The sequence below is a fragment of the Hippocampus bargibanti genome, linkage group LG01 (assembly GCF_051943395.1).
Source record: "Hippocampus bargibanti isolate YZ-2025 linkage group LG01, ASM5194339v1, whole genome shotgun sequence".
NCBI lineage: Eukaryota > Metazoa > Chordata > Actinopteri > Syngnathiformes > Syngnathidae > Hippocampus > Hippocampus bargibanti.
Window position 1 is genome coordinate 21,722,914 of NC_142734.1, and position 25,205 is coordinate 21,748,118.

The 25,205-nt window shown below is 43.9% G+C and overlaps 2 protein-coding genes across 5 annotated transcripts in view; both read right to left on the reverse strand.

The window, feature by feature from the left end:
• Positions 1–9,373, reverse strand: part of vps13d (vacuolar protein sorting 13 homolog D) — an 87,811-nt gene extending 78,438 nt beyond the window's left edge. For both annotated transcript variants that reach the window (XM_089003801.1, XM_089003792.1), the window contains exons 1-7: positions 8,931–9,373; positions 8,219–8,397; positions 7,690–7,767; positions 7,140–7,330; positions 6,945–7,025; positions 3,524–3,640; positions 1,789–1,893 (exon numbers count right to left, since the gene is read on the reverse strand). In XM_089003801.1, the coding sequence (XP_088859927.1) occupies positions 1,789–1,893; positions 3,524–3,640; positions 6,945–7,025; positions 7,140–7,330; positions 7,690–7,767; positions 8,219–8,315 (669 nt within the window). In that variant the 5' untranslated portion in view covers positions 8,316–8,397; positions 8,931–9,373. The remainder of the gene's footprint in view (positions 1–1,788; positions 1,894–3,523; positions 3,641–6,944; positions 7,026–7,139; positions 7,331–7,689; positions 7,768–8,218; positions 8,398–8,930) is intronic.
• Positions 9,374–9,894: 521 nt separating this feature from the next.
• On the reverse strand, positions 9,895–23,784 carry LOC148903505 (uncharacterized). Of its 3 annotated transcripts, none has more exons than XM_089003828.1 (2): positions 23,663–23,784; positions 9,895–21,582 (listed from the first exon to the last, which is right to left on the reverse strand). In XM_089003828.1, exon 2 carries the CDS (start codon positions 11,688–11,690, stop codon positions 10,929–10,931), a length of 762 nt encoding a protein of 253 aa, XP_088859954.1. In that variant the 5' UTR covers positions 11,691–21,582; positions 23,663–23,784; the 3' UTR covers positions 9,895–10,928. The 3 variants fall into 3 exon arrangements, with proteins under 3 accessions (XP_088859954.1, XP_088859963.1, XP_088859971.1); XM_089003837.1 differs by having other exon boundaries at positions 23,667–23,769; XM_089003845.1 differs by lacking the exon at positions 23,663–23,784 and adding an exon at positions 23,002–23,656.
• Positions 23,785–25,205: the final 1,421 nt, after the last annotated feature.

Genomic DNA, 25,205 nt, shown 5'->3' on the forward strand with positions numbered 1-25,205 from the left:
CCCATGTGGTTGCAATCACCTTCTCAGCGACAATTAGTGCTCGCCAGACACTACCGTTTTGGATGGGGAGAAATGCACACCTTTCTCCCATCCAAAATCCATAAAACACGAAATTATTTAATGCTTCCTTTGGCATCATGACGTCATTCACAGCCTCTCCTCAGAGTTCAAACATTCTGGTCAAATAATCAGCAATAACATTTTTCTTTTGTTTGTCAGGGCAGAGAACCTCATATGTGACAAGTCCTAATCTCCTAGTCACAGTGTATGGGCCCTGCCACTTTGCCAGTAGCTTACTTGGTCCCGCAGGTAACAATATTAACACCTTCTGTCCAGGGTGCCAATCTCTCCCTGATAAATCCTCGCTGGAGATCCTCTTCCAGCTTCTGACGTTCTGCATCTTCCGTTTCTTTCTGGAATTCTGGGTTCAGAAACCATGGGAATGGCATCTTGACTTGGATGAGGACACTGTGGAGGTTGGGCATATGTTAGGTAATCCAAAATGGGAGTTTCTTGTGCTGGAGGAAGGTTTGTTGGCTTGGATGTTCGAGGGTCAGTGTTTTGGGGCTATGGTTTTAGAGGAGGATAATAATGTTGACTCGATCGACTATCAAATGTCCATTCTTGCTTGTTGTGGTGCATCTGATCTCTTAATTGGTCGATCTGTTCAATCAACAACCCCTCTCAATGTTGAGAATATTGCATGGATTTTCTGATTTGCTGCTGTGGACTGCAAATTTCCCCATTGCGGGACAAATAAAGGTATTCTGATTCTGATTCTGATTTCTTTCACCAATTCCTCAGTAAGTTGAGCTCTGGTTGTACTCACTGTGTGAGTCTTAGGCATCATCACTGGTTCCATTTCACTCTGCTCAGTTCCAGCGTTGGCTTGGCAACTGTCAGACACCTCATGGAAAAGAAGAACAGCATCTTCTTGGGGCAACTCAAGCTCCTGGTTTCCTTGATCCTCATCAGTCCAGTTTGGTTGGCCTCTGCTGCACGACTTCTTCCTCATCCCACCTTCTTCATCTTGGCTTCGTCTTATCTTTCTCCACTTCAGCAAGGCGTAACGATCCCACCTTCTTCATGCAGGGCAAAACGATGCCACCACTGCCACCAATTGTTATGCGGCGAGACAGCAAGCAGGTGGAAAGATGATAAAAGTCCACTCAGCCAGATCCAGGAAGGATATTTTGAGATTTCTTTATTTGAATTTGCAATGGATGTCGGTTTTTGGCAGACCACAGGTAACACTGCCCTCCGGGCTGTCCTTTCTCTCTCTTCTTCCTCCTTCGAAGTGACGTCCTCAGTCTGGTTTTAAAGGTGGTTCACCTGAGCTTCTGGTCAATCAGGTCCCAGTGGCAATTGGCCATTCCCATGTGGTTGCAATGACCTTCTCAGAGACAATTAGTGCTCGCCAGACACTACTGTTTTGGATGGGGAGAAATGCACACCTTTCTCCCATCCAAAATCCAGAAAACACGAAATTATTTAATGCTTCTTTTGGCATCGTGACAAATTATTAATGTGAAAACTTCAAAACTATTTTTTTCTGTTTCTGCGTGGTTAAACACAGAATAAGATGAAGAACAAACATAGATCTGGGACCCACAAACAGACACAAGAGGGTGTAAATCGTCTTAGTGAATAAACCCTAATCTCTGGCATGATGCCAACAGCTAACAATGTTTTAACCCATTCAGCACCATAAGATCCTATCAAAGGGAATGTGATTCAAATGAATTCAATGTTTTGTCAAATTGTGTGTTTTAACTGATGACATCTGACCTGGATCTGATTTACCGGGAGTTTTGCCAGCATTTCACATTCTGTATCCCAGTAGATTCTAAAATCTTCAATCTCCAGCTGCTTCTGTCGAAATAGGTTCCAGGCCTATTGAAAGGAAAAACGCACTAGTAATAAAGCCTTTTTTCAATTTGGGACACAATGCCTTTTGTAAAATGGTTATTGTCCAGAAGACAAACAGCAAAACTCATGAGCATTTTATATTTATCTACCTACACAAACCTAGACACTGGTTTAGATATGTGGACGATACTTTTGTCATAATTAAGAAACAAGAAATTCAATCCTTCACAGATCACCTCAACTCTGTAGACTTCAACATTAAATTTACTCGTGAGGACATTCAAGAGAACCAACTAGCCTTCTTGGATTGTAAAGTAATTATAAAAGAGGACAGAGCGCTAAAAACATAAGTCTTCAGGAAGGCTACGCACACTGACCAATACTTACTTTTTGACTCTAACCATCCTTTACAACATAAACTAGGAGTTATCAGAACCCTCCAGCATAGGGCTAAACTAATACCAACTAGCACTGAAGGTAGAGAAAAGGAGTCAAAACATATCAGGAGAGCACTCACTAACTGTGGGTACCCTCAGTGGTCATTCAACAAATGTCAGAAAGAAAGAATAGCGAACGAAACCAATAATTCTCAAGATTCAAAAAGGAGAGGAGTAGCAGTACCGTACATTGCAGGAGTTTCTGAAAAATTACAAAGAGTCCTTTGGCAACATAAAATTCCTACTTATTTCAAACCGATAAACACGTTAAGGCAAAAATTAGTGCATCCAAAAGATAGGCTACCAAATGAAAAACAAAGTAATGTAGTTTATTCCATACATTGTAAGAACGAAAATTGTAAAGAGCAGTACATTGGGGAGACTCAACAAATTCTCAAAAAAAGACTTTATCAACATCGCAGGGATAATACTAGTGGGCCTCAATCGGCAGTACATTTGCACCTAAAAGCTAGCAACCACTCATTTGACGACAATGAGGTTAAAATCTTAGCGAAAGAACATAGATGGTTTGAAAGGGGCGTAAAAGAAGCGATTCTTATAAAACAACAAAATCCTTCATTAAACCGGTCGGGTGGGGTGAGGTTCAATTTGGATCGTTCATACAATAGCCTGCTTAGGCAAAACAGGTTAGGCAACTTTCGCAATGCTGATGAGGGTCGTTATGCTGATGAGGTGATACCGGGGGCAGTGGGGGTAATAGGCCAGTCGTTAGTCAGGAATGTAGGAACAATCAGTGGGGCCACAGGGAGGGGTCCCCCGCCCCCCCAACCTGAGAGTAGGGACCTATCATAGCTGTGTCCGGCGCCACCATGTCTGGACATTAGGGATATATAAATGGGGCCGATACGACCAGTCAGACTTTAGTTCGCTGACGAAGCCTCTTGGATAGGAGGCGAAACGTCCGAAACCTTCACTTTTGTACAGATGACGGCTGAAGAAACCTTCTCATCGATGGACCACTCCTGTACGACTGAGAGCTTACACAGACGTATCTACCTACATTATAATAATGTGCATGTTTGGTTCACTGGAGACTCCTAGTTGTTCATAAATGAGAATTGAGTATGAAAGTTGTTTGTCCTGCAATTGCCAACCAGCTAAATAGCTCTCACTCATCCGCAACACAATTGAGGACAAGAGGTACAGAAAATGCAAGGAAAGATCAATAGCTAGCTTTAAAATCAAAGACTACTTGCCGAATCTTTAGAGGGATTCTGAGCAGAAATATTGTTAACGCAGACTCCAAAGGAGAAGGGCTTCTCCGGATTGCAGGTGTCATCCTCAAATCTCAGGTGCACATCTTGGATGTTCAGCTAAACAAATGAATCAGAAATCAGAAAAGAATTGCCCAATATATATTAGTTAAAGGACAACCGACGTCTCCGGACAAGTTGTGTCCATAATTTGTAAAATGGCTTCAAATGACTTTTACTGAGCGTATTTTAATAAGATTCCACCGCATATAGCTATAGTTTACGTTTTAAGACTCGCGCTGAATATTCAAGAGGTCTTGTTTTTGAGTTGGTGACGAGTCCTGACGTCACGTCACGGAAGGAACGCCCCTGACCGAGAAAGGACACACAATGCATTTTGCGGTACTTTGTTTGGTCTGAAAATTTCGTTTTGATGGCGAAATTAGAAGGAAAACACATAAATAACGTGATGGTGAATCGTTGTGCGTTGCACCAAGACAACTACAGTAAAGTCTCATTATATCGATATTCTCGGGAGTTAGAAAAAATGTCGATATGACCGTACTGTCGATATATCCGTCCGGCGCCGAACTGCATTAATAAAAGCTGCCAAAAGAGGGCATCCAAGCGGCAAACAAGAAACTGAGCTGGCCATGAGCTCGCAATTTTGTGCCTCTTTTTTTGGGGCGAGAGATGTTCCCCGAATGTTGCCTCAAAATGGCACATATAATTCTTTAATCGATTGCAAACATGTATGCTTTCCTCTACAGTGTATTTGGATTGGTTTGGATTGGATTTGCCTTTATTAGTCTCGCAGTGGAGAAATTTACATTTCACAGCAGCAAAGTTATGAAAGGAATGAAAGTAGAAAAACAAAATACATGAGCTGCTGGAAAGGCAGCCACTCTCGCTAAGCCGTCTTGAAGTCAAAAGAACAAAAAAAAACTAACAAATAACATGACAACACAAATACACAGAGAGTCATTCATTCTGAAGCACTTTCTGTACACTCTTCGTTAAACAAAGCAGTTCCACATGAAAGAGGAGAGGATCAAAGCGTCTCGTCACCAGTGGATCAGGGACATCATGGTGGAATGTGCACGTCGACTACAAGCTAAATGTTGAAAGCAAACACGCAGCTGTAGCATCCATTGACGAAGAGATTGTCTCACATCTCCTGTCCCACATAAATCCACTTTAATTCCAAGCCGCGATAGTTCCACATACGCATCGGCGCTCCTTCTTATCGCGGGCTCCTCAAGCCATGTATCCATCCAGCCACAGATTGTCCAACAGCACCGACCTTCCGCTGAACAAAGCGGGGCTGTGAAGATGCTGCCCATTACAGGTGCAAAAAAGCACAATGGCCCCTGTGGTGTCCAGCGATGACAGTCGAATGGCGCCGACATTCCTCCCATTCAAAAACAGTACTGGCATATTCATGATGCCAAAAAGGCGCAACCGCTCAGCACAGTCTCCTCCTTGATGAATGTCGTGGTAAAAAATGCTGAAAAACGATCCGTATCCATTCCACACGACATGTGTGTGTGTGTGTGTGTGTGTGTGTGTGTGTGTGTGTGTGTGTGTGTGTGTGTGTGTGTGTGTGTGTGTGTGTGTGTGTGTGTGTGTGTGTGTGTGTGTTTGTTTGGATTCACAAGCAATGCAAGACGTCTTGGCGTGAAGTTATTTTTATTGTTTTTATCGGTTGTCCTTTAATACACAGTATTTAACATCACGCTTCAGCAGACAAAACAAGAAACATTGTTGCAAAAAACAATTGCATTCATATACAGTACAGTGGGCATGTACATACCACAACAGGGAAATCAATCTTCTTCTGCTTCCCATTTTTACCTTTTAACACAAACACTTCAATCTCGTCTGCTACACACAAGCTAGCGTCTGAAAATGGAAATGGCTCCGCTACACGGGAGCTGGTCACGTAAGAAACTCACGTGACCAAGTCACGTGACCAAGTCGACCAATGGCGAGACCAATGGCGAGGCCGATGGCGCGGCCGATGGCGTGTATCGATATAAATATAGCAAAATGGCCGACGGGAGATGAAAAAGAGCACCGTAGTAACCGGATTATCGTAAAAACCACAAATCGTACTAAACGGAACTAATTACAGTAAAGTCTCGTTATATCGATATTCAAGGGAGTCCGAAAAAATATCGATAAAACCAGGACTATCGATATATCCGACCCTGTTTGCATGTAATTTTCTCCGTGCGTGCATAGAAATAGTATCGATATAACCGGGACTATCGATATATCCGATATCGATATAACGAGACTTTACTGTATACATAAAAAGACTAGAAATGTGCACGGGAAATGAAAATAGTGTCGTAATAAGCAGTATTATCAATATAAACGATATTGATATAACGAGACTTTACTGTATTTGATATTCGTAGACACAAATTCCAAGCAGACAAAGCAACCCATTTCCAATGGAGCTCTGGCGCCATCTTCTGCATTTTCTGGGATGCTACGCATCAGTCTTGATGCCTCAAAATGACCCGGAAGACCTTCTTTAATCGATTGCAAACATTTATGCTTTCCTCTTCAGAACTATTTGAATCATATTCATAACTGGATGCATAACAAGAAAGCATCTTCTCCGAATCTGAAGCCATTGTTTTGATTCTCAAGCAGGGCAAGACGTCTTGGCGTGACGTCAGTGACTGGGGGCAGGACTTTCTGAAAATGCCCAATTCGCAGCTCAATTTTTTGCAGATTTAGCACACTTTAAGTCATTTTTATTGGTGTTTTGCATTTGACTAAAAATATCAGCCTGCGTGCTTTGGGTATTTTAGATGCTATAAAACGTTTTTCTGATGTCAGTCAGGAAAAAAAATGGTGTCGGTTGTCCTTTGCATTCAACACCATCAACATACAGTAAATAGAAGCTGGAAAAATATTAAGCGCTGCAAGACTGGACTAAATCCTCCTAGCACACTGGACTGTTTACGGGCATTCCTCAGGAATGCTATCTCTGTTTACAGCTTTTTGAACACTTTGACTTGAGTCACTATACTTCAATCTCACTTTGTGAAGAAACCGAGAATGTGGTTCTGGTCCGGTGACCACATTGCAGGGCCCAGTAAACAACTTTAGGGGGCGGTCTCTCTGTATAATTTCTGCCGAGGCACCACAGAAAGTATTGGAAGTAGTAGAGTTGTACTATTACCTTTACTTCACTTCTTCATTGTTTGGTGTTTGATTAGTGATTGCCCCCCCCCCTTTTTTTTGGGGGGGGGGGGGGCAATCACTAATCAAACACCGACCTTTTGTGCAGATGAGCTCAATGCCAAAACTCTTGTGGCTCTTTCAATAGGAAAAATAACAAAATGCACGATAGTATATGTAGTATTAGATATCAGGTTGATGATAATATTGTGTCTCATTACTGTACCTCAATGTTTTCCACAATCCTTGTAACCACCGATGCAGTCACAGTGTACCAGTAAGACTCTCCTTTTTGTTCACACTCATTCTGAAGGAAGACATGTAAATAAAATTAATATGTAGTAAATAGTTTTGAAACATTTTCCTCAGGTAAAAAAAGTTTTGGAGAAAAAAATAAAAACAAAAATCACAATCAACCTACTTTGAATTTTTCCTCAAGAGTTTTGAGGAGACATTTCTTGCGCTTCCTCTGCTCCTCTTTCTCCTTCTCATCATCATATTCTCGCAAATGGGCAGGACCAATGATAAGGTTGAGTTGAGACATGGAGATGACCCAAGGGTCACTGTGAGGGCGGTAGAATGGGATCTGAAGTGAAATCTTTCCAATGAAGCCTTAAAACAAGAAGGATCATAGAAAAAAGAAATTACATTCGAGATTTCATTGGTGGCACAGACATCCAACAACCGCTATGTTTGAGGTATTTGTAATACAGTAAAGTCTCGTTATATCGATATCGGATATATCGATAGTCCCGGTTATATCGATACTATTTCTATGCACGCACGGAGAAAATTACATGCAAACAGGGTCCGGATATATCGATAGTCCCGGTTATATCGATATTTTTTCGGACTCCCTTGAATATCGATATAACGAGACTTTACTGTATTCAAATATTTACAGAATTAAACTATTACATCAGCAACCTTTCAAAGTAACCAAAAAGGAAAACACTATGAACCAGACTCACCTGTTTTAACCTCATAGGGCAGGTCAAAGTCTGTAAGGGCATCTTTCCTCAGAGGGAGGTTCTCCAATTCAACTGCACCTAAAGAGTAGGAAGACGGAACATACACATTTTGCTCAGCATTGCCTCATAAAAACCTAAATAAAACATTTCAAACCGATCATCTAAATCAGGGGTACCCACACTTTTTCAGCATGGGAGCTACTTTTGAAATGACCAAGTCAAAATGATCTACCCATTATAATTAAACTCAACTTTAGTTGTATAGTGTCAATTCATGACTATATCACATCTGCTTGTCATGCGATCTACCAATAATACCTTAGAGATCAACTGATAGATCGTGATCTATGTATTGAGCACCCCTAATCTAAATGGAGGACAGCTTTTGTTCATGTGAAAATTATTTTGCAAATTAGATTGTTAAAAAAAAACAGTCGTAGTCATTCATTCGTTTATTTTCTGAACCACTTTATGCTCAGTAGGGTCGCGGAGGGCTGCTGGAACCCATACAAGCTGTCATATTTATTACCTTTAAGTAGTGCTATAGAAAGTTGATCCGTGTTTAAGTTGCTGACATATTTTCCCAAATATGTGTTCAGTACCCAGGCGACCAGTCCTTCCAACATCCTGATGATTCAGGGATGCCCCTCCTACCAAAAATGTGGACTTAGACAAAAGGACAGCTCTCAGGGTTCAGGTGCAAGATGTCTGAAAAACAGCAAGAAAAATATACTACATGATATCTTTGTCAAGTACGATAATGCCCCGGTGATAAAATATTCTATGAGAATAAACAGCTGTAACTACTGAAGCAGATCAAGATACACCACTCACTCAGTGTGAGGTGTAGTTTTTTTGTTCTTTTGCCCAAGACCACAAAGGCAATTAGGGTCACAGCGATTTGTAGTTTTTATGCGAGTGAACCAAATATCTACTGCTTCATCATGTACATTAAGTTAAATCCCTTCATCCAATTACTGAGATAGACAATTTTAACACTTGTGATATTATTCATCTTACAAATGAGTATTTTATATAATTGTTTGGCGTATTCGCCTTCGAGAGAAACATGCAACCTTTACCTATGGTGTGTCTGCATGTGAAACAAACAGGCTTATTGGCTACAAGTCTCTAATGTTGGCAAGATGTCAAGCCCCATCATAACATGTGTCTGCACACAGCTGGCATTGTTTAGAGGCAGATAAATTAATAAGTTAATCAAAACGATGTTTCCAACTCACCTCCAAGGACATGTGTTACTTTCAATCAATCACTCCTTCGCGAGATCCACGATCATGAATGCCACTGTCAAGGAGTTGACAGGTTGTCGCTCGCACACAAGAAAGCACTCGTGACAGAGATTTTGAAATAACACGCGATGAGGATAAATGGGAGTTATACCGGGATATTAAAACAAGAAAACAAACGCACGGAGATTGCGGCCAACTAGTAATCCAAGGTGGCTGTGGAAAGGGCAAGGTTGTAGTCTACACGCCAAAGCTAACCAGCAAGCTAAAACTAGCCCAGGAACATTGTGTCCGCCCTCCAATCAATGAAACATCGGAGAAGCAAAATAAAACACGAAGCTGACAAGTTGTCATGGAAAACACGCCATTCCACACCAATTAAACATAGATCACACTGTTTGAGATTGTGTCGAACAATGTAAACCATTGGACTCTCAATTTGTATTTCCTGTCTCGTGACCAAAACAAACCATTCGTCACGACGGCTTCTTCTATGATGGAGTAATGAAATTATGCGTAGCCGAGTAAGATCGCCCCCGTGTTGCCCAGTGGAATCGATTAGACGGGGTGTTTTCAAGCAGTTTTAAAGGAGTGAGCCTAATTGTAGATTGAATTGGATTGGATTGGATATGCCTTTATTCGTCTCACAGTGGAGAAATTTACATTTCACAGCAGCAAAGTGATGAAAGGAATGACATTCATTCTTCAGGACTTGCTGTACCCTCTTTGTGATGACATGAAGCAGTTCTGGATGAAAGAGGAGAGGATCAAACTCAAATAATATAGGAACAAATGATACACTGTAGCAGTTAAGGAATGAGAACACACGGTCGATTGGAGTACGTCTTTATTCCAACTGCTAACAAGGAGAAAAGTAAACCAAAACCGAAACTGCAGTGAAATATATGTGACATAAACCCGCCCCCTCCCGTACACCTGCTGGGTGAGATGCCCGGTCCCAGTGCCTGCCACACAGCCCCCGCCCAGAACACCCAGAAGGACAGTCAAGGCGAAAATCTTGCAGGGGGCTTGACCAGCCTGCCACAACGACTATGCAGTCCGTCGTTCGGTGGTAAAGGTGAAATTGCTCGGGCAGGTGATCCGGGTGAGAACTGAGTGGGGGAACGACACTCAACCCTGGCATGCCGCGGAGAGGCTGGATGTTTTGGAGGGCGTCCGCGACGTGGGACCTGGGCCGGCGAAACGTCCTCGCCTGCAATTATGTGAGCCGGCTTGAGTCTGTCTATAGAAATGCCCTCCCTTCTCCCACCCATATCGAGCACAAAACTCTTTTCCCCGTGTTCGAGCACTCTAAACGGGCCATCATACGGCGGCCGGAGGGGAGAGCGGTGGGCATCATGACGCACGAAGACGAAACGGGCTGACCTGAGAGCAGACGGAACGAATATTTTGGGGACTCCCCTTTCGCCATTGCCAATTTTGCCGCGTAGAGGCGACGAGCGCGGGCAAAAACTGGCGGGCCAACCGTGGGAATGAAATGTTGTACCCCGTGTTTTGTATCGGCATTGGAAAAGGCGGGTGTGGTTAACGACGGATAATCGGTCAGCGGGCGTTCATAAACGTTACCTGACGTTAAATAATTTGCGTGCGTCAACGCTCCAAGCCCTCCAGCCTCACATGGGAAAGTGGCGAAAGAGATGGCGTCGATCAAACGACGGTTAGCAATGTCCACAAGCAGTCCATGAGCGCATAAAAAATCCGCGCCGATTATCGGAACTGTAATCGAGGCCACAATAAAGTCCCACTCGAATTTTCGTTCGTGGAAACACACAGTTACCGACCTGGTGCCAAAGCTGGCGATGGGCGAGCCGTTAGCTGCGCGCAGTGGAGGCCCACATCCACCTGCCGTCTTGTCCGAGGCCGTGGGCGTCAGCAGGCTTACTTGTGCCCCGCTGTCCACCAGAAAACGTCTACCTGACGAGGAGTCTGTGATAAAAAGCAGCTCGCTTTCGTTGACGGCACCCACGGCCGCTATTGGGTGCCGGCGCTGGCGTTTCCCGGAGCCTCGTAGGTGCAGGGTGGTGTGCAGCGTTGGGCCTTGGCGCCAAACCGCTGGTGGAAAAAACAGAGGGCTTTCTCGTGTCGCTTCCGCGTGACCACTCCGGCTACTAGGGTCGGGTCGATGTTCGCTGCCGCTCCGCCGAGGGGTTCGGCCGTCACGCTTTGCACGGCGAACCTCCGTGTCGCCAGCAGCACCCGGTCCGCTTCTTCAGCCAAACCTCGGTAGTCGCCGGTGGCTAGGCACGTCGAGTTGGCTAGCACGGCGCGCACAGAGGCCGGTAGCTGGCGAAGGAACACGTGGGGGAACAGGAATCCGCCGTCATCCGAACCCAGTAGCGACAACATTTTGTCCATCAGGTCCACTGCTGTTCCGTCGCCGAGTCCGGGAAGAGAAAGAAGCCTGTCTGCTCTCTCAGAGGCCGACAACGTGAACCGTTGGAGCAGCAGGTGTTTGAGCGCTGCGTATTTTTCGCTCGGTGGAGGTGCACGCAAGAGAGGCAGCACAGGACGAGTCGTCTGTTCGTTGAGAGACGCCACGACCAGATAATATTTCGGCTCATCTGTCGTGACGCCTCGTAGGTGGAAAAGCGCTTCCACATGTTGGAACCACGAAGCCGGGTCGCTACTCCAAAACTCGGGCAGCTTCGCGGCGTAGGCGGCAGCTGCGAGCTGAGGCGCCGGTCGTGGCGGCATGGCCGTGGAAGATATCTCTTCGTCTGCTGCCATGAACATTTCGAACGTCGGGGTCACCAGTGTAGCAGTTGAGGAATGAGAACACACGGTCGATTGGAGTACGTCTTTATTCCAACTGCTAACAAGGAGAAAAGTAAACCAAAACCGAAACTGCAGTGAAATATATGTGACATAAACCCGCCCCCTCCCGTACACCTGCTGGGTGAGATGCCCGGTCCCAGTGCCCGCCACAACACTACTAATTTCGCATGCAGTCACTTCAAAATCACCAACGTGTTGATACCCATGGATACTTAAGAACCGGGATTTTTGTTTTAAAAGTAACCCAATAGTTAAGTGGCATTGTGATTTTCTATCAAAAGACAACGTGTATCAAAACGCACGTTACAAAATGACAACCACAAATTAGAAAAAGTGCAAAAAACGTCAAAATTCTCTTTTGGTGTGCTGCGAAATGTGCAAATATCCTACACGTTTACTGTCGGGGCTGCTCTATTACTTGATAGCAGTGCAAGAAGGTCGATCGCCAGATATGGGGGCGTTGTTGGGGGGTGGCGGACATCGATGTTTGGGAGCACGGCAACGTGTGCTCTCCGACTGCCGGTTTTGAGTCGGTCGTTGGAGACTGTCTTCTCGCGGCCGTTGATTGGAATCCGGAACGTCTTCTCACGGCGGGAGAGGACGGGATACGGGCCATTGTAAGGGGGCTGGAGGGGATTGCGCACCCGATCACACCGCAGGAAGGCATGCGTGCACGTTTGGAGTGCGGGATCCATGTGCGTCGGTTGGAACGATGTTTGCGGCGGCCGGGGCCGCTGAGCCAGCGCTAACTGCCGGAGGCGGGTGAGCAGATCATTGACGTCGACAGTCGTAGGGTCGGTCGGGTTGAGTAGCTCACCAGGCAGTCGGAAACTGGCGCTGTATACCAGCTCCGCTGGAGTCAAGTTGATGTCGGGCTTTAGCGTGGAGCGGATGCCCAGCAACACCAGAGGCGAGTTATCCACCTCAGTGTTCGGCATTGTCGGAAGACATCAGGGAGGCCTTCAGTTGGCGATGGAGGCGTTCAACCATGCCGTTCGCAGCTGGGTGGTAGGCGGTCGTCCGGTTTTGTTCACATCCCAGGAACTTGCACAGCTTGTCAAATAGTGCAGACTCGAACTGGGCTGCACGATCGGTGGTGATGGTCTTCGGCGATCCAAAGCGGGCGACCCAGTGTTGGAGGAAGGCACCGGCAACAGATTCGGACCCGCAGTCGGGCAAGAGAAGGCAAATTGTCGGAGCTTTCCAAATCAAGCCTGAATAAGCAAGATGAAGATAATGGACCATGTTGGCCATGGTTGTCTTCTTGCTGCTCTCTCTGGTTATGACTTTCTGCTTCATATGGCAATACAGGATACCAAAGTTGAAGACAGGTAAAGTATATGGTCTAGTTTTGTTCCGGAATTATAGCTGAGTTGTGTAAAATTTTAAATAAACAAGTATAACTACAATTTTGGATACATTCACTGAGTACTGGAAATAATGAGCCCATGTACAATAAAAGAGTTGTTCCTACTGGAAGATGCCTTATCAGGTTTACACTTCAGTTCTTCTCATGACTTCTTGGTGTCTTAATATATTCTGTAAGTAAAAAGTGTCTCCCATTGTTTGAGATGAGGGGACTGATTTTAAAAAGTAATTATTTGTTTAACCACATATGGTTTCGTTGCTGTTTAAGACAACAAGACTCCAATGACATGACAAGTTAAAATTGGTATTTCTCATGTTTGCACAGAAGCTCCAAAAGCATTAGCAGCAGAGGACAAGTGCCCACGTTATCCTGAACCTGTGACCCTTAGAGAAGCTAAGGCCTTTTTTTCTTTATCAATCTAGATGAAATTATTATTTTCTTCACCCCACCAGTTTGATATACTCCTGAGGACAAGTGTTGACAAGACTAAGTTTCCAGCAATATCCACCATTGTGGGTTTGAATGATTTTGTTCTTTGGATTGGCAATTTTGGCCAAAAGAATATTAGTGACTCAACATCACCTCTGAAAATATCACCACCAATGAGTACACAGTGTACAGGTAAGACCACAATTGGGGGGAGGATCTTACGATTGATGGGTTGGTCTGGCCGCCCACAAAGTTCCTCTGTGCCAGGGGTTCAACCATTTAGTTGACTAGCCAACACATCAACTTTAATGCATAACATTGATGTTTAAAGTTTGAAGTACACTAGTTGCAAATAATGAAAATGTTGTCTTTTTTGGTATCTTGTTGACCTATTTGCCGAGAACATTGACATTGCCCCTCAGTTGGCTTTGTCAACAGCAGCGGTCAGCAAACTTTTTGACTCGCGGGCCACAATGGGTTGTAAAATTTGACAGAAGTGCCAGCCGGGCCAGGAGGGAGTGTGTGGGCCGGATATACTAAAGCATTCAATTTAGTGTGTGCAAACCTCATAGCACAGTAAGAACACTGCAAGCCAATTTAGTAACTGTCTTTCAAACGTGAAAAATAGCCCTTTCAGTTCATAAATTTGTCTCAAGGAATATGCAAGATATGGCATTGACATACTATTTCGCGGATACCTGGTATATGGGGCAAGCAACTTTTCAGAGTTGTCTGCCCTGGTGTCCGCTAGCTTTTTGTCATGTGTTTCAAACACTGTTTTTACTATAATTTGGACAAGTTCGGTGGGCCGGATTAAAAGCCTAACTATATATTTTCTGGGCGGCCCGGTAGTCGAGTGGTTAGCACACACAGTGCAGAGGTCGCCGGTTCGCGTCCCGGTCCGGCCTCCCTGTGTGGAGTTTGCATGTTCTCCCCGGACCCGCGTGGGTTTTCTCCAGGTCCTCCGGTTTCCTCCCACACTCCAAAAAACATGCATGGCAGGCAGATTGACCACTCCAAATTGCCCCTAGGTGTGAGTGTGAGAGTGACTGTTGTACGTCTTTGTGTGCCCTGCAATTGGCTGGCAACCAATTCAGGGAGTCCCCCGCCTCGTGCCCGAAGACAGCTGAGATCGGCTCCAGCAACCCCCGCGACCCTAATGAGGAATAAGCGAAACGGAAAATGAGATGAGATGAGATATATTTTCTCTAACCATCATATCATTTGTATGTGGCCCGCGGGCCCTAGTTTGCCCATGTCTGGACTCGACGTACGCACGTATTAGGCATCGTTGACACAGCTCACCTTTCATTTCCAGAACCATCAGTACTCACCACTTGAGAACAAATGCTAGCTCCATGTTTCCTTTAAAACTTAGCTCCTTGCAGACATGTGCATATTTGCAGCATGACATTATCATTCTTCCCCTGTTAGTTTACAACTACCTCAAAACAAAACGCATGCGGAAAAGTGGTCAACACCGCTTCTCTCGATCTCCTCAGGAGGCAGTCAAAAATAAACAGATACAATACACAAAAACATTCCAGATTAAAAGAGCAAAACACAAATAACATGTCCTCCCACAGATCAGAAAAGAATTTCAAATTATTCATCGTACTGTACACTTTACTCAAGAATATACTTTCTCTAACCATCATATCATTTCTTTCATCTTCCTTTCATAACTTTGCTGCTGTGAAATGTGAATTTCTCGAATGTGAAACTAATGAAAGTACAGTAAAGTCTCGTTATATCGATATTCTCGGGAGTTGGAAAAATGTCGATATAACCGGACTATCGATATATCCGATCCTGCGCCGAACTGCATTAACAAAAGCCGCCAAAAGAGGGCAGCCAAGCGCCATATAAGAAACGGAGCTGGCCATGAGCTCCCATTTTGTGCCTCTTTTTTTTGGGGTGAGAGATGTTCCCCCAATGTTGCCTTAAAATGGCACATATAATTCTTTAATGATTGCAAACATGTATGCTTTCATCTTCAGAACTACAGTGTATTTGAATCATATTCATAACTGGATGTGTAACAAGAAAGGATATTATCCGAATCTGAAGCCTTTGTTTGGATTCACAAGCAATGCAAGACGTCTTGGCGTGAAGTCATTTTTATTGGTGTTTTGCATTTGAATAAAAAGTGACATCGGTTGTCTTTTAATACACAGTATAGAATGTTAATAATTTTCAAAATCATCACGCTTCAGCAGACAAAACAAGAAACATTGTTGCAAAAAACACAACAGGGAAAACTGCAATACTTACATCTTACTGTATTGTGTATACAATTTAAAAAAAGTCATCAATCTTCTTCTGCTTCCCATTTTTACCTTTTAACACAAACACTTCAATCTCGTCTGCTACACATGAGCTAGCGTCTGGAAATAAAAATGGCTCTAGTCCACGGGGTCACGTAACAAACTCACGTGACCAAGTCGACCAATGGCGCGACCGATGGCGTGTCACGTAACCAAGACACGTGACCAAGTCGACCAATGGCGCGACCGATGGCGTGTCACGTGACCAAGACACGTGACCAAGTCGACCAATGGCGCGACCGATGTATCGATATAAACAGCAAAATGGCCGGCGGGGGATGAAAACGAGCACCGTAATAACCGGATTATCGTAATAACCGGGTATCGTACTAAATGGTACTAATTATATATAAAAAGACTAGAAATGTGCAAGGGAAATGAAAATAGTATCGTAATAAGCGGTACTATCGATATAACCGATATCGATATAACGAGACTTCACTGTACATAAAAATACAATCCTTCTCCATGTGCCAATATCATATAACAATTCCAATAAAATACCATCCATCAATATTGTTGATAGAGTGTTTTTATACACATCCGTAAACATCCTATGTTATTTCATGTTTAGTTTAGTCTATATGGATGTATGTAGCTTATTAGTTAACTTGTTGCGTATGTAGGGTGTAACTAGAGATGTTCTTCAAGTCTAATGTTCTCCCAACCCCCTCCCGTAGCTGATAGGCTTAGTCGAGACGATGTCATCAACTGCTGTGTGAGTAAAACTAGCTTGAAGGGGCGGGCTTTGCGCTCTTGGCTCCCCGCACCGACTAGAGATGTTCTTCTATTGTTTACGAGAATAAAGTAGTCTTTTCTGTTCACCATCTATGGTTCCCTCTGGTATTTCATCATAAAACTCCGTTGAACTCCGAATCAGAAGAGATACAGGAATTAGATTCCAACATAAATTGGTGCCAGAATTCCGCGCCAACAGTCAGGTCCGGAGTGGTTGGGGGGGTGTCCGCCTGCGTGCTTCTGTTGACGAGAGACAAAGGCTTCCGGCTTTTGGTGGCGTCTGCTTGTGGGTTGCCCACAAGAGACGAAGGTGTCGTTCCTTCGGTGATTCCTGCTTTTTGACTGAAAACGAGAGCCGAAAGTTGCTGCCATTCGGCGTGGTGGAGCTCCTCTTCATCCTGACCTGACCACACGGTTGAGTTCGACGAGTTTTTCAAGGTGGGTGACACGCCAGCACGCAGTCATTTTATTTGAATGTATTGTGGAATTCTTTGTGGCCAGAAGTATTCTATTCACGATTAATCCACGTATCTATGGCGAGTAATCGACTTTTGGTCAGGTCACGGCGGGCCACTTTAATTCGAGCCGATGCGTAAAAAGTTTTTGCGTGTGACTGATTGACGCCATTACGGGTCAAAAGTGTCTGATGCTGCGCGCCGGCTAACGTAGCATAAGACAGGAAGAATTCTAGGAAATAATCTTCACAAGGGGTGAACTCCTGGAATTCACTTTGCGCGAGGACTGGAAAAAAAATTGAAAAATTGGAAGATTTTTTAAATTTTGATCCAGGGGATTATGTGTTCTTTTTTGTTTAAATGCAGCTGAAATTGATCATGGATTCTCCGTGATATTAATACATTCATTTTGACTGATTTGTGCTGAGTGGTGAGCTACAAAAATGTCTTTGTCTGAGAGAAAGATCTTGAACAAAGAGGGTTGGGCGCGGGGCCATTTGAGCCGTTTGTGAGAGTGTGTGCGTATGTGCGTGTGAGTGCGTGCGCGTGTGCGCATGTGTGTATGTGCATTCATTGTGTGTGTATATTAGCGCATCTCTTGGTTAGAGACGTTGACACAGTGGGAGTCTTCTTTGCATTTGAGTTAACACAGCGGGTGTGTGCCTTGCTGGGACTTAAGGCAACAGCAGGAATTGTCAGTGAACTGTGGTGAATTAAAAAAATTGGTGCAATCTTTTTCTAAGAAAACCCCAATCCACCAGGATATGAAATTCATAAAAAAGGAGAAAAGGAGAGAAAACAATATATTCTAAGCATAGTAAAATAAAAATGTGAAAGGATAGAAAAACAAGTTGTTCTAAGCATAGTTAAAAAATGTGAGCAGACTGAGATGTATACTGTAAATGTGCAAAACGGTTTCATAAAAAAATGTACATAGTGCAAGTGCATGGCTCTTAGCAGTAAAAAAAGTCTCTTAGTTTCTGATTGGTCGGCCACCCCTGTATTAGAAGATCATTCATCGACAGAGCGACAGAGATACATTGTTTCTTCCGGGGTCGCCACAGCGAATCAATGTCCTCCATCTAACATCCTCTTGTGCATGGCTCTTTTGATGATTGCATATGGCTCGCCGATAAAACTAAATACAGTGGGGCCTACGAACTTAATTGGTTCCCAGACAGAGTGTGTAAGGCGTAAAGTGTGTATCCCAAAAATTAATTTCCCATAGGAAACCATTAACATGAGAATAATCCGTTCCCAGGTCCCCACAAAACATAATTTTCTACTTTCTAATTTTCTAAGCCTTAAAACTACACAAAACATACATTATTTTATGTATAATACATGTGCTATAGAATTATTATTAAGGAAATAAACTGTACTGTACAATAAAGTCATTTTATTTACCTTTGTGATGGTCGTTAATGGCTTGATGGAATGGACTGTCCGGTTTCCTCAGCATTAAACACTTGATGAGGAACATAGGCTTCTTTCACCATCTTGAGGAATGGTCCCTTGTAGGTGCTTTCTCTGTGATAATTGTATCAATTGTGATCTGTAGCTGGGTTAATACTTTTTGCATCAAGTGTACAGATGACTTGTGCGGGTTATTTGTGGAGCCTGATTGATGGGATATTTCACTATGCTTTTGAACTATCAAAGTTGAAATGGGTCGAAATTTCACTCTTTTATATCCATTTTCTCACCATTTTACTTTTTTGTTTCAAGCTCTGTCCTCTCCCTTTTGTGTGTGTGTGTGTTTTATCTCGCTCTGTCTGCCTGACTCTTTAATGTTTAACCCAGGCATGGGCAAACTACGGCCCGCGGGCCACATACGGCCCGTTAGGCTTTTTAATCCGGCCCGCCGGACCTGCCCAAATTATAGTAAAAACAGCGTCTGAAACTCATGACAAAAAGTCAGCGGACAACAGGGCAGATAACTGAAAAGTTGCCTGCCCCATTTTTCACAACCTGAAGCACAAAGAGACAACTAATCACATTAAAAAACATTGTCACAAAGTATAACGTTTTCTTTTAAATCAAGAATGTACCTACTACAAATGCTACCTTGCATAATTTACGGTAAATGTGCATGGCTAGATTTTGCTGCAGTAGTCGATTGTCATTCTGGTGCACAATGCAATGTTTGCATTGCTTCCTACGAGCCACTCAGCCCCTTTCATGAGTCTCACGTACACTTTACAGTCACGGTTTAATGTAAATTTACGTTTTGTAGCGTCACATATGTTGTTAGCTTCTTTTGAATCTTTCTTCTGGGCTGAGGTTCTGTGCATCTATTTCGGAAAATTATATGCAATTGGACGACTTTATAACGCTTGCGAAAGTCCGGAAGAAAGAAGCAGGCTTCTGATTGGCTGCCGTGCCGAGTATGCAAATTTCACTGCAGGTTGCCTATGTCTGTGTGCTCGGCGACGGTACACGTGTATTGTTTGCGCGTGAAAGCGAGGGCATCAGTGAGGAGTTTGTTGAGCGCGCGGTCAGGACAAACCATCTATGATTTGACGGAATTTAACACAAGTAGGCATTATTGAGCTTGAATATTTCGTTGTGGAATAATATGTTTTGAATGTTGAAAGTGATTCCATTTTTCAATAAATGTTGATTTCTTTAACTTTGCCCCTCCAATGAAAACTTATTAAAAACAGACACAATCTTGATGAATCACAGTGCACATGTTATTTTAATCTATTTCCATTTCCTCCTCCAAGTATCTGCGAAATAGTCTGTAAACGCCATATTCCTTGAGACAAATTTACCTGATCAGGGATATCTTTCACATTTGAAAGACAGTTAATAAATTGGGGTCTTACTGTGCTATGAGGTTTGTACACACTACATTTAAAGGACAACCGGCACCATTTTTTCGTGTTTCCCACTGACATTATAACAACGTTTTATAGCGTCTATAATACCCAAAACAGGCAGGCTGATATTTTTAGTTAAATGAAAAACACCAATAAAAATGACTTCAAAATGAATCCGGAAATGGCCAGTTTCAGAAGGTCCCACCCCTTTGTTCGTGACGTCACGCCATGACGTCTTGCCTTGCTCGAGAATCAAAACAATGGCTTCAGATTCGGAGAAGATGTTTTCTTGTGACTCATCCAGTTATGAATATGATTCAAATAGTTCTGAAGAGGAAAGCATAAATGTTTGCAATTGATTCAAGGAGTCCTCCCATATCAATTCGAGCCGCCAATGACAGCAATGTAGCACCCAGAAAATGCAGAAGATTGCGCCCAAGCTCCGTTGGAAATGGGCTGATTTGTCAGCTGGGAATTTATGTCAGCGAATATCAAATAGTTGTCTTGGTGCAACACACAACGATTCACCATGGCGTTATTTATGTGTTGTGTTTTCCTTCTAATTTCGCCATCAACACGAAGTTTTCAGACCAAACAAAGTACCCAAAATGCATTGTGTGTCGCTTTCTCGGTCAGGGGCGGTCCAAACGTGACGTCACATGGGGATCGTCATCAACTCGAAAACAAGACTTAGTGAATATTCAGTGCAAGTCTTAGAACGTAAACTATAGCTATATGCTGTGGAATCTTTGTAAAATACGCTCAGTCAAAGTCATTTGAAGTGATTTTATAAATTATGGACATAACTTGTCGGAAGGCGTCGGTTGTCCTTTAATGCTTTAGGCTTAGTATTTCCGGCCCAAACACTCCCTCTAAATGCTCCTGGCCCGGCCCCTCTGTCAAATTTTAGAACCCAATGCGGCCCGCAAGTCAAAAAGTTTGCCCACCCCTGGTTTAACCCCTCCCTCCCACACTGCTGGGTTCTTGACCAATTGGATTTGCCTTTATTAGTCTCACAGTGGAGAAATTTACATTTCACAGCAGCAAAGTGATGAAAGGAATGAAAGTAGAAAAAAGAAATACATAAGCTGCTGGAAAGGCAGCCACTCTTGCGGCGCCGTCTTGAAGTCAAAAGAACAAAAAAAACTAAAGAACAAATAACATGACAACACAAAGACACAGAGAGTCATTCATTCTCTAGGACTTGCTGTACCCTCTTTGTGATGACATGAAGCAGTTCTAGATGAAAGAGGAGACGATCAAAACGTCTTTCCACCAGTGGATCACGGACATCATGGTGGAACGTGCACTGACGCTCTTTTCTTCTTAGCGCGGGCTCCTCAAGCCATGCATCCAACCAGCCGCAGACTGTCCAACAGCACCGACCTTTCCGCTGAACAAAGCGGGGCTGGGAAGATGCTGCCCATTCCAGGTGCAGAAAAGCACAATGGCCCCTTTTGTGTCCAGCGATGGCATTCATGTGGCTTTAACCGAAGACGCCATTTTGTTTATTGAAGAACGGCCTCACTCTCTCTCTGTCTGTAACCCCAACCCCCACTGCTGCGTTCTTGACCAATCACGTGGCTTTAACCGACGACTGGGGGCGGGGAATAGAGGACAAAAAAAGGTCCGCTGCCATTTCCTTGTTTGGAGAGCGGGCTCATTCACGAACGACACATCACTCATTGTGGCAGCTCTGTGTGTATCCTGAAAAATATGCCAAGGTAAAATTGTCATAAATGTAACGTTCGTAAACCGAAAAGTTCGTAAGCCAAGGGGTTCGTGAACCGAGGTCCCACTGTACATATTCTCGCTTTTTCACTGTTCATTTCCTGTTGGGGCTGCAGTTGGCGGAAAGAGCAATTTTGATTGGATGTCACTGACCTAGGTTGGCGGAAAGCACAATTTTGATTGGATGATACTGGCCGTCAGTTGAAACAGGTAAACGTCCTTTAAATGAGCCCGCCGAGTAAAAAAAAAATAAAAAATGACGAGTACGCTTCAGCTCGAATGCACCGGAGGTGTCACGTTTTGCGAGGTGGTGATGGCGGGTGCGGATCCCAAAAAGCAGGCAGGAGGGAGCAGGAGGTTGTTTCACAAATTGTATTAAAATAAAGGTCAGCAGGAACAAAATGTAAAACATCAAAATCATCTGAACGGAAAAAATACAAAGTAGCAAAAGAAGACCAAAAGTAAAAGTCCGCCAAGATTAAACAAACGCATACACAATGCATGCAGCAAACAAGCAGCAAACAATGAACCGACACCGGATGGTCGTGCCGGGTGTCCTTTTAAGTGTCAGTGATTATAACGACCAGCACCTGCGAGGCTGTCAGCAGGGCTGACGTCGCTACCCGTTGGTCACCAATCTGATCGGGACGACCAGCACCTATGCAGGTGCAGGCGGCGCCGACAGCGCCCCCCGTTGGTCGCCAACCAGATCATGACAGGAGGATTTGCGCCGCTAATATGCAATGAAACAATAACATCGATGAAACAGTCGAATGTCAGTGATATTTTAACAAGCCCCATGTTAACGTTAGCATCAATATACTTCTGTAGGAAGTATATTGCAGATAGCAAGTGTGGAAGCTAATGAGCCGTGTGCAGGCTAGCTAGCAATAACTTCGCCTCTGGACCCGGTAAGTTGACTTTCATTCCGATCGTTTGGCTGGATTTTTACCAATCATGAGGAACGGAAAACCATTCATGTTAACGGTGAGTCCTGTCACAAAGTTATTTTAAATAATACATTCTGACATTTTGTTGAAAAATGGCAGTGCGTGCGTGTTTGCGTGCGTGTGTGTGTGTGTTTGTGTGCGCGCGCGCTCGCGTGTGTGTGGCTCTCACTGAAAAACATTTCTAAATATTTTACTTTTATGGCTCTCTTAGTCAAAAAGGTTCCCGACCCCTGAGATAGGGGGTTCACAAAAGCTGCAGCCATAACCATTATACTTTGAGTGTACGCTGGCGCGTTGTGCTGCCGCTGCTCTCCGGCAAAACCTTCGATTTTCTGCCACCATCAGAATACATTTTCACACCGATCTCATCCCGTTTTTATTTTTAAACATTCAATCATCTCTACCGTTTGATTGCTATTAGCGATCACTTGTTGCAACATCTTACTTGGCCCATGTCGACTCCAACAATCGACCTGTCATCGACCAGTTGAGCAACGGCTCCATTATACTGCAACAGAGCCTCTCTCGGTCTGCTCCCGGTGGAGGAACTTTCGACAATTGATTCACCACCACTCGGGCATCTCCATCGACCCACGGAAGGACGGCTCAAATATTCAGCGGCCGAGCTCCTTGCTATCCGCTCCCCAGTGGCGGCCCATGCATTTCACACCTAGGCCTTCAGTGAAGTCCTACTTAGTCCAACTTGAACAAATATCCCTCGTAATACCATAATTTATGACACAGCGGCTGGAGATATCATTTACAAAAGCACACACACGCAGTACTGGGCGTGGCATCACCTTAATCGTCTACAACACAGGCTATTTTCCGGAGCAATTACACATCAATAAATCTGCATCAGCAATTAGAAATTGTCACTATACGTGATACTGCAAACACTTAAGAAATAAAAGGACATTTAAAATCATTTGTCCACAAAGTTTTATGAAGTCCACCAAGAATATGCAATCTTTAACAAGATTTTACGCTGAATTACAGAATGTCAGTTTAATATAAGAAAAACAACAAGACGTTCACAAAACGAACTATTTGTTGAAAATAAAAGTAAACAAATCTTTTTCATTTGTTCTTGAGAATAGGCTTACCTACATGCGACAGCGAGTTGTCCTCTCCTTCAGCCATTGTGGGTTAAAAAAGCGAGTAGATATACTTGGTTTTTCCGCTAAAGTTTCCGGGTCTGATCTGTTGTCAGCTTGGTTGATTTGCATAGCGCTGCTGAGGTAAAGTGAGTATCCAATCACAGGACGCGTACGTCATGTTCAACGCGAGGCCCTCTCTGGCCTTACTGTGCCAACTCGTAATCTGATTGGCTATCGCAACTGTATATCAACTACATGCGCACAGACGCCCTCACTGTTGATTCTGAAGGCCTCGGTCAGATTTCATACAGCCTGGCGACACAAACTAGCTGAATTCTGATTGGATTAAAAACTCTGACCTAAAACTACAACACTGAAAGGAGCATAACCAAAGAGCTCCCCGCCGATCCTCCACTTCGCTGACATCGCCCGTCGTCCGCCGCGTAAATACATCCACAGTGGATCTTATGGTCTCGTTGGGGATTCCCCCTCAATGACTCGAAGGACTTCACCTCCCTTCAGTCAGTTCGTGGATCACAGCGCGTTAGCCGGCCTTGCTAGTTTGGCTAAATAATAATAATAATAATAATAAATAATAATAAATGTAAATAATAATAAATGGAATTTACAAGCACATTTCTGAACATCCGGGGACACTTTACAATAAAAACAATACATAAAACAATAAAATCATGAATAGAACAATAAATAATAAAATAGCAGATTAAACTAGACCATGAAAGCAAGTTTAAACAGGTGGGTTTTGAGGTGAGATTTGAAAGTAGGAAGGGAGTCAATGTTACGGATGTTGGGTGGAAGTGAGTTCCAGAGTTTGGGAGCAGAGTGTCTGCACCCCATTGTGGTGAGACCGGCAGAGGGCATACAGAGGTGGAGGGAGGAAGAGGATCTGAAGGCCCGTGAGGGAACGGAGATTTGAAGTAGGTCAGACAGATGGGGGGGGCAAGGTTCTGGATGGCTTTAAATGTAAACAGAAGTATCTTGAAATCAATATGAATGAAGTTTAACAGGGAGCCAGTGGAGCTGCTGGAGGACATGAGTGATGTGGTGAAAGGAGGGGGTTTTAGTGATGATTCTGGCTGAGGAATTTGGGACTAGTTGGAGTTTATGATAGAGAAATTTTTGATTGACCCCGAAAAGAAGTGAGTTACAATAATCGATAAGGGAGGTGACGAGACTGGATAAGTGGTGTGAGGGGTGAGAGAGGGACGGAGACAATTGATATTACAGAGGTGGAACTATGCAGACCGAGTTATTTATATGGGAGTTAAAAGATAGTGTGCTATCGAAGATGACACCCAGGCTCTTGACCTGAAGGGCAGGGGACACGGTAGACTGTCAATGGTGAGAGAGAAACTGTTTGCTTTATGAAAGGTGGATTTAGTACCAAAAAGGAGAAGTTCCGTTTTTTCGCTGTTTAGTTTGAGAAAGTTATGAGAAAACCAGGATTTAATTTCTGATAGGCAAAGTGTAATGGATGCAGGTGGAAGAGAGGTGTCGGGTTCACTGGAGAGGTAGAGTTGGATGTCAT

What these genes read in the sequence shown, in the direction of transcription:
- LOC148903505 (XM_089003828.1), bottom strand. Translation starts at nt 11,690, where the DNA reads ATGTTCATGGCAGCAGACGAAGAGATATCTTCCACGGCCATGCCGCCA.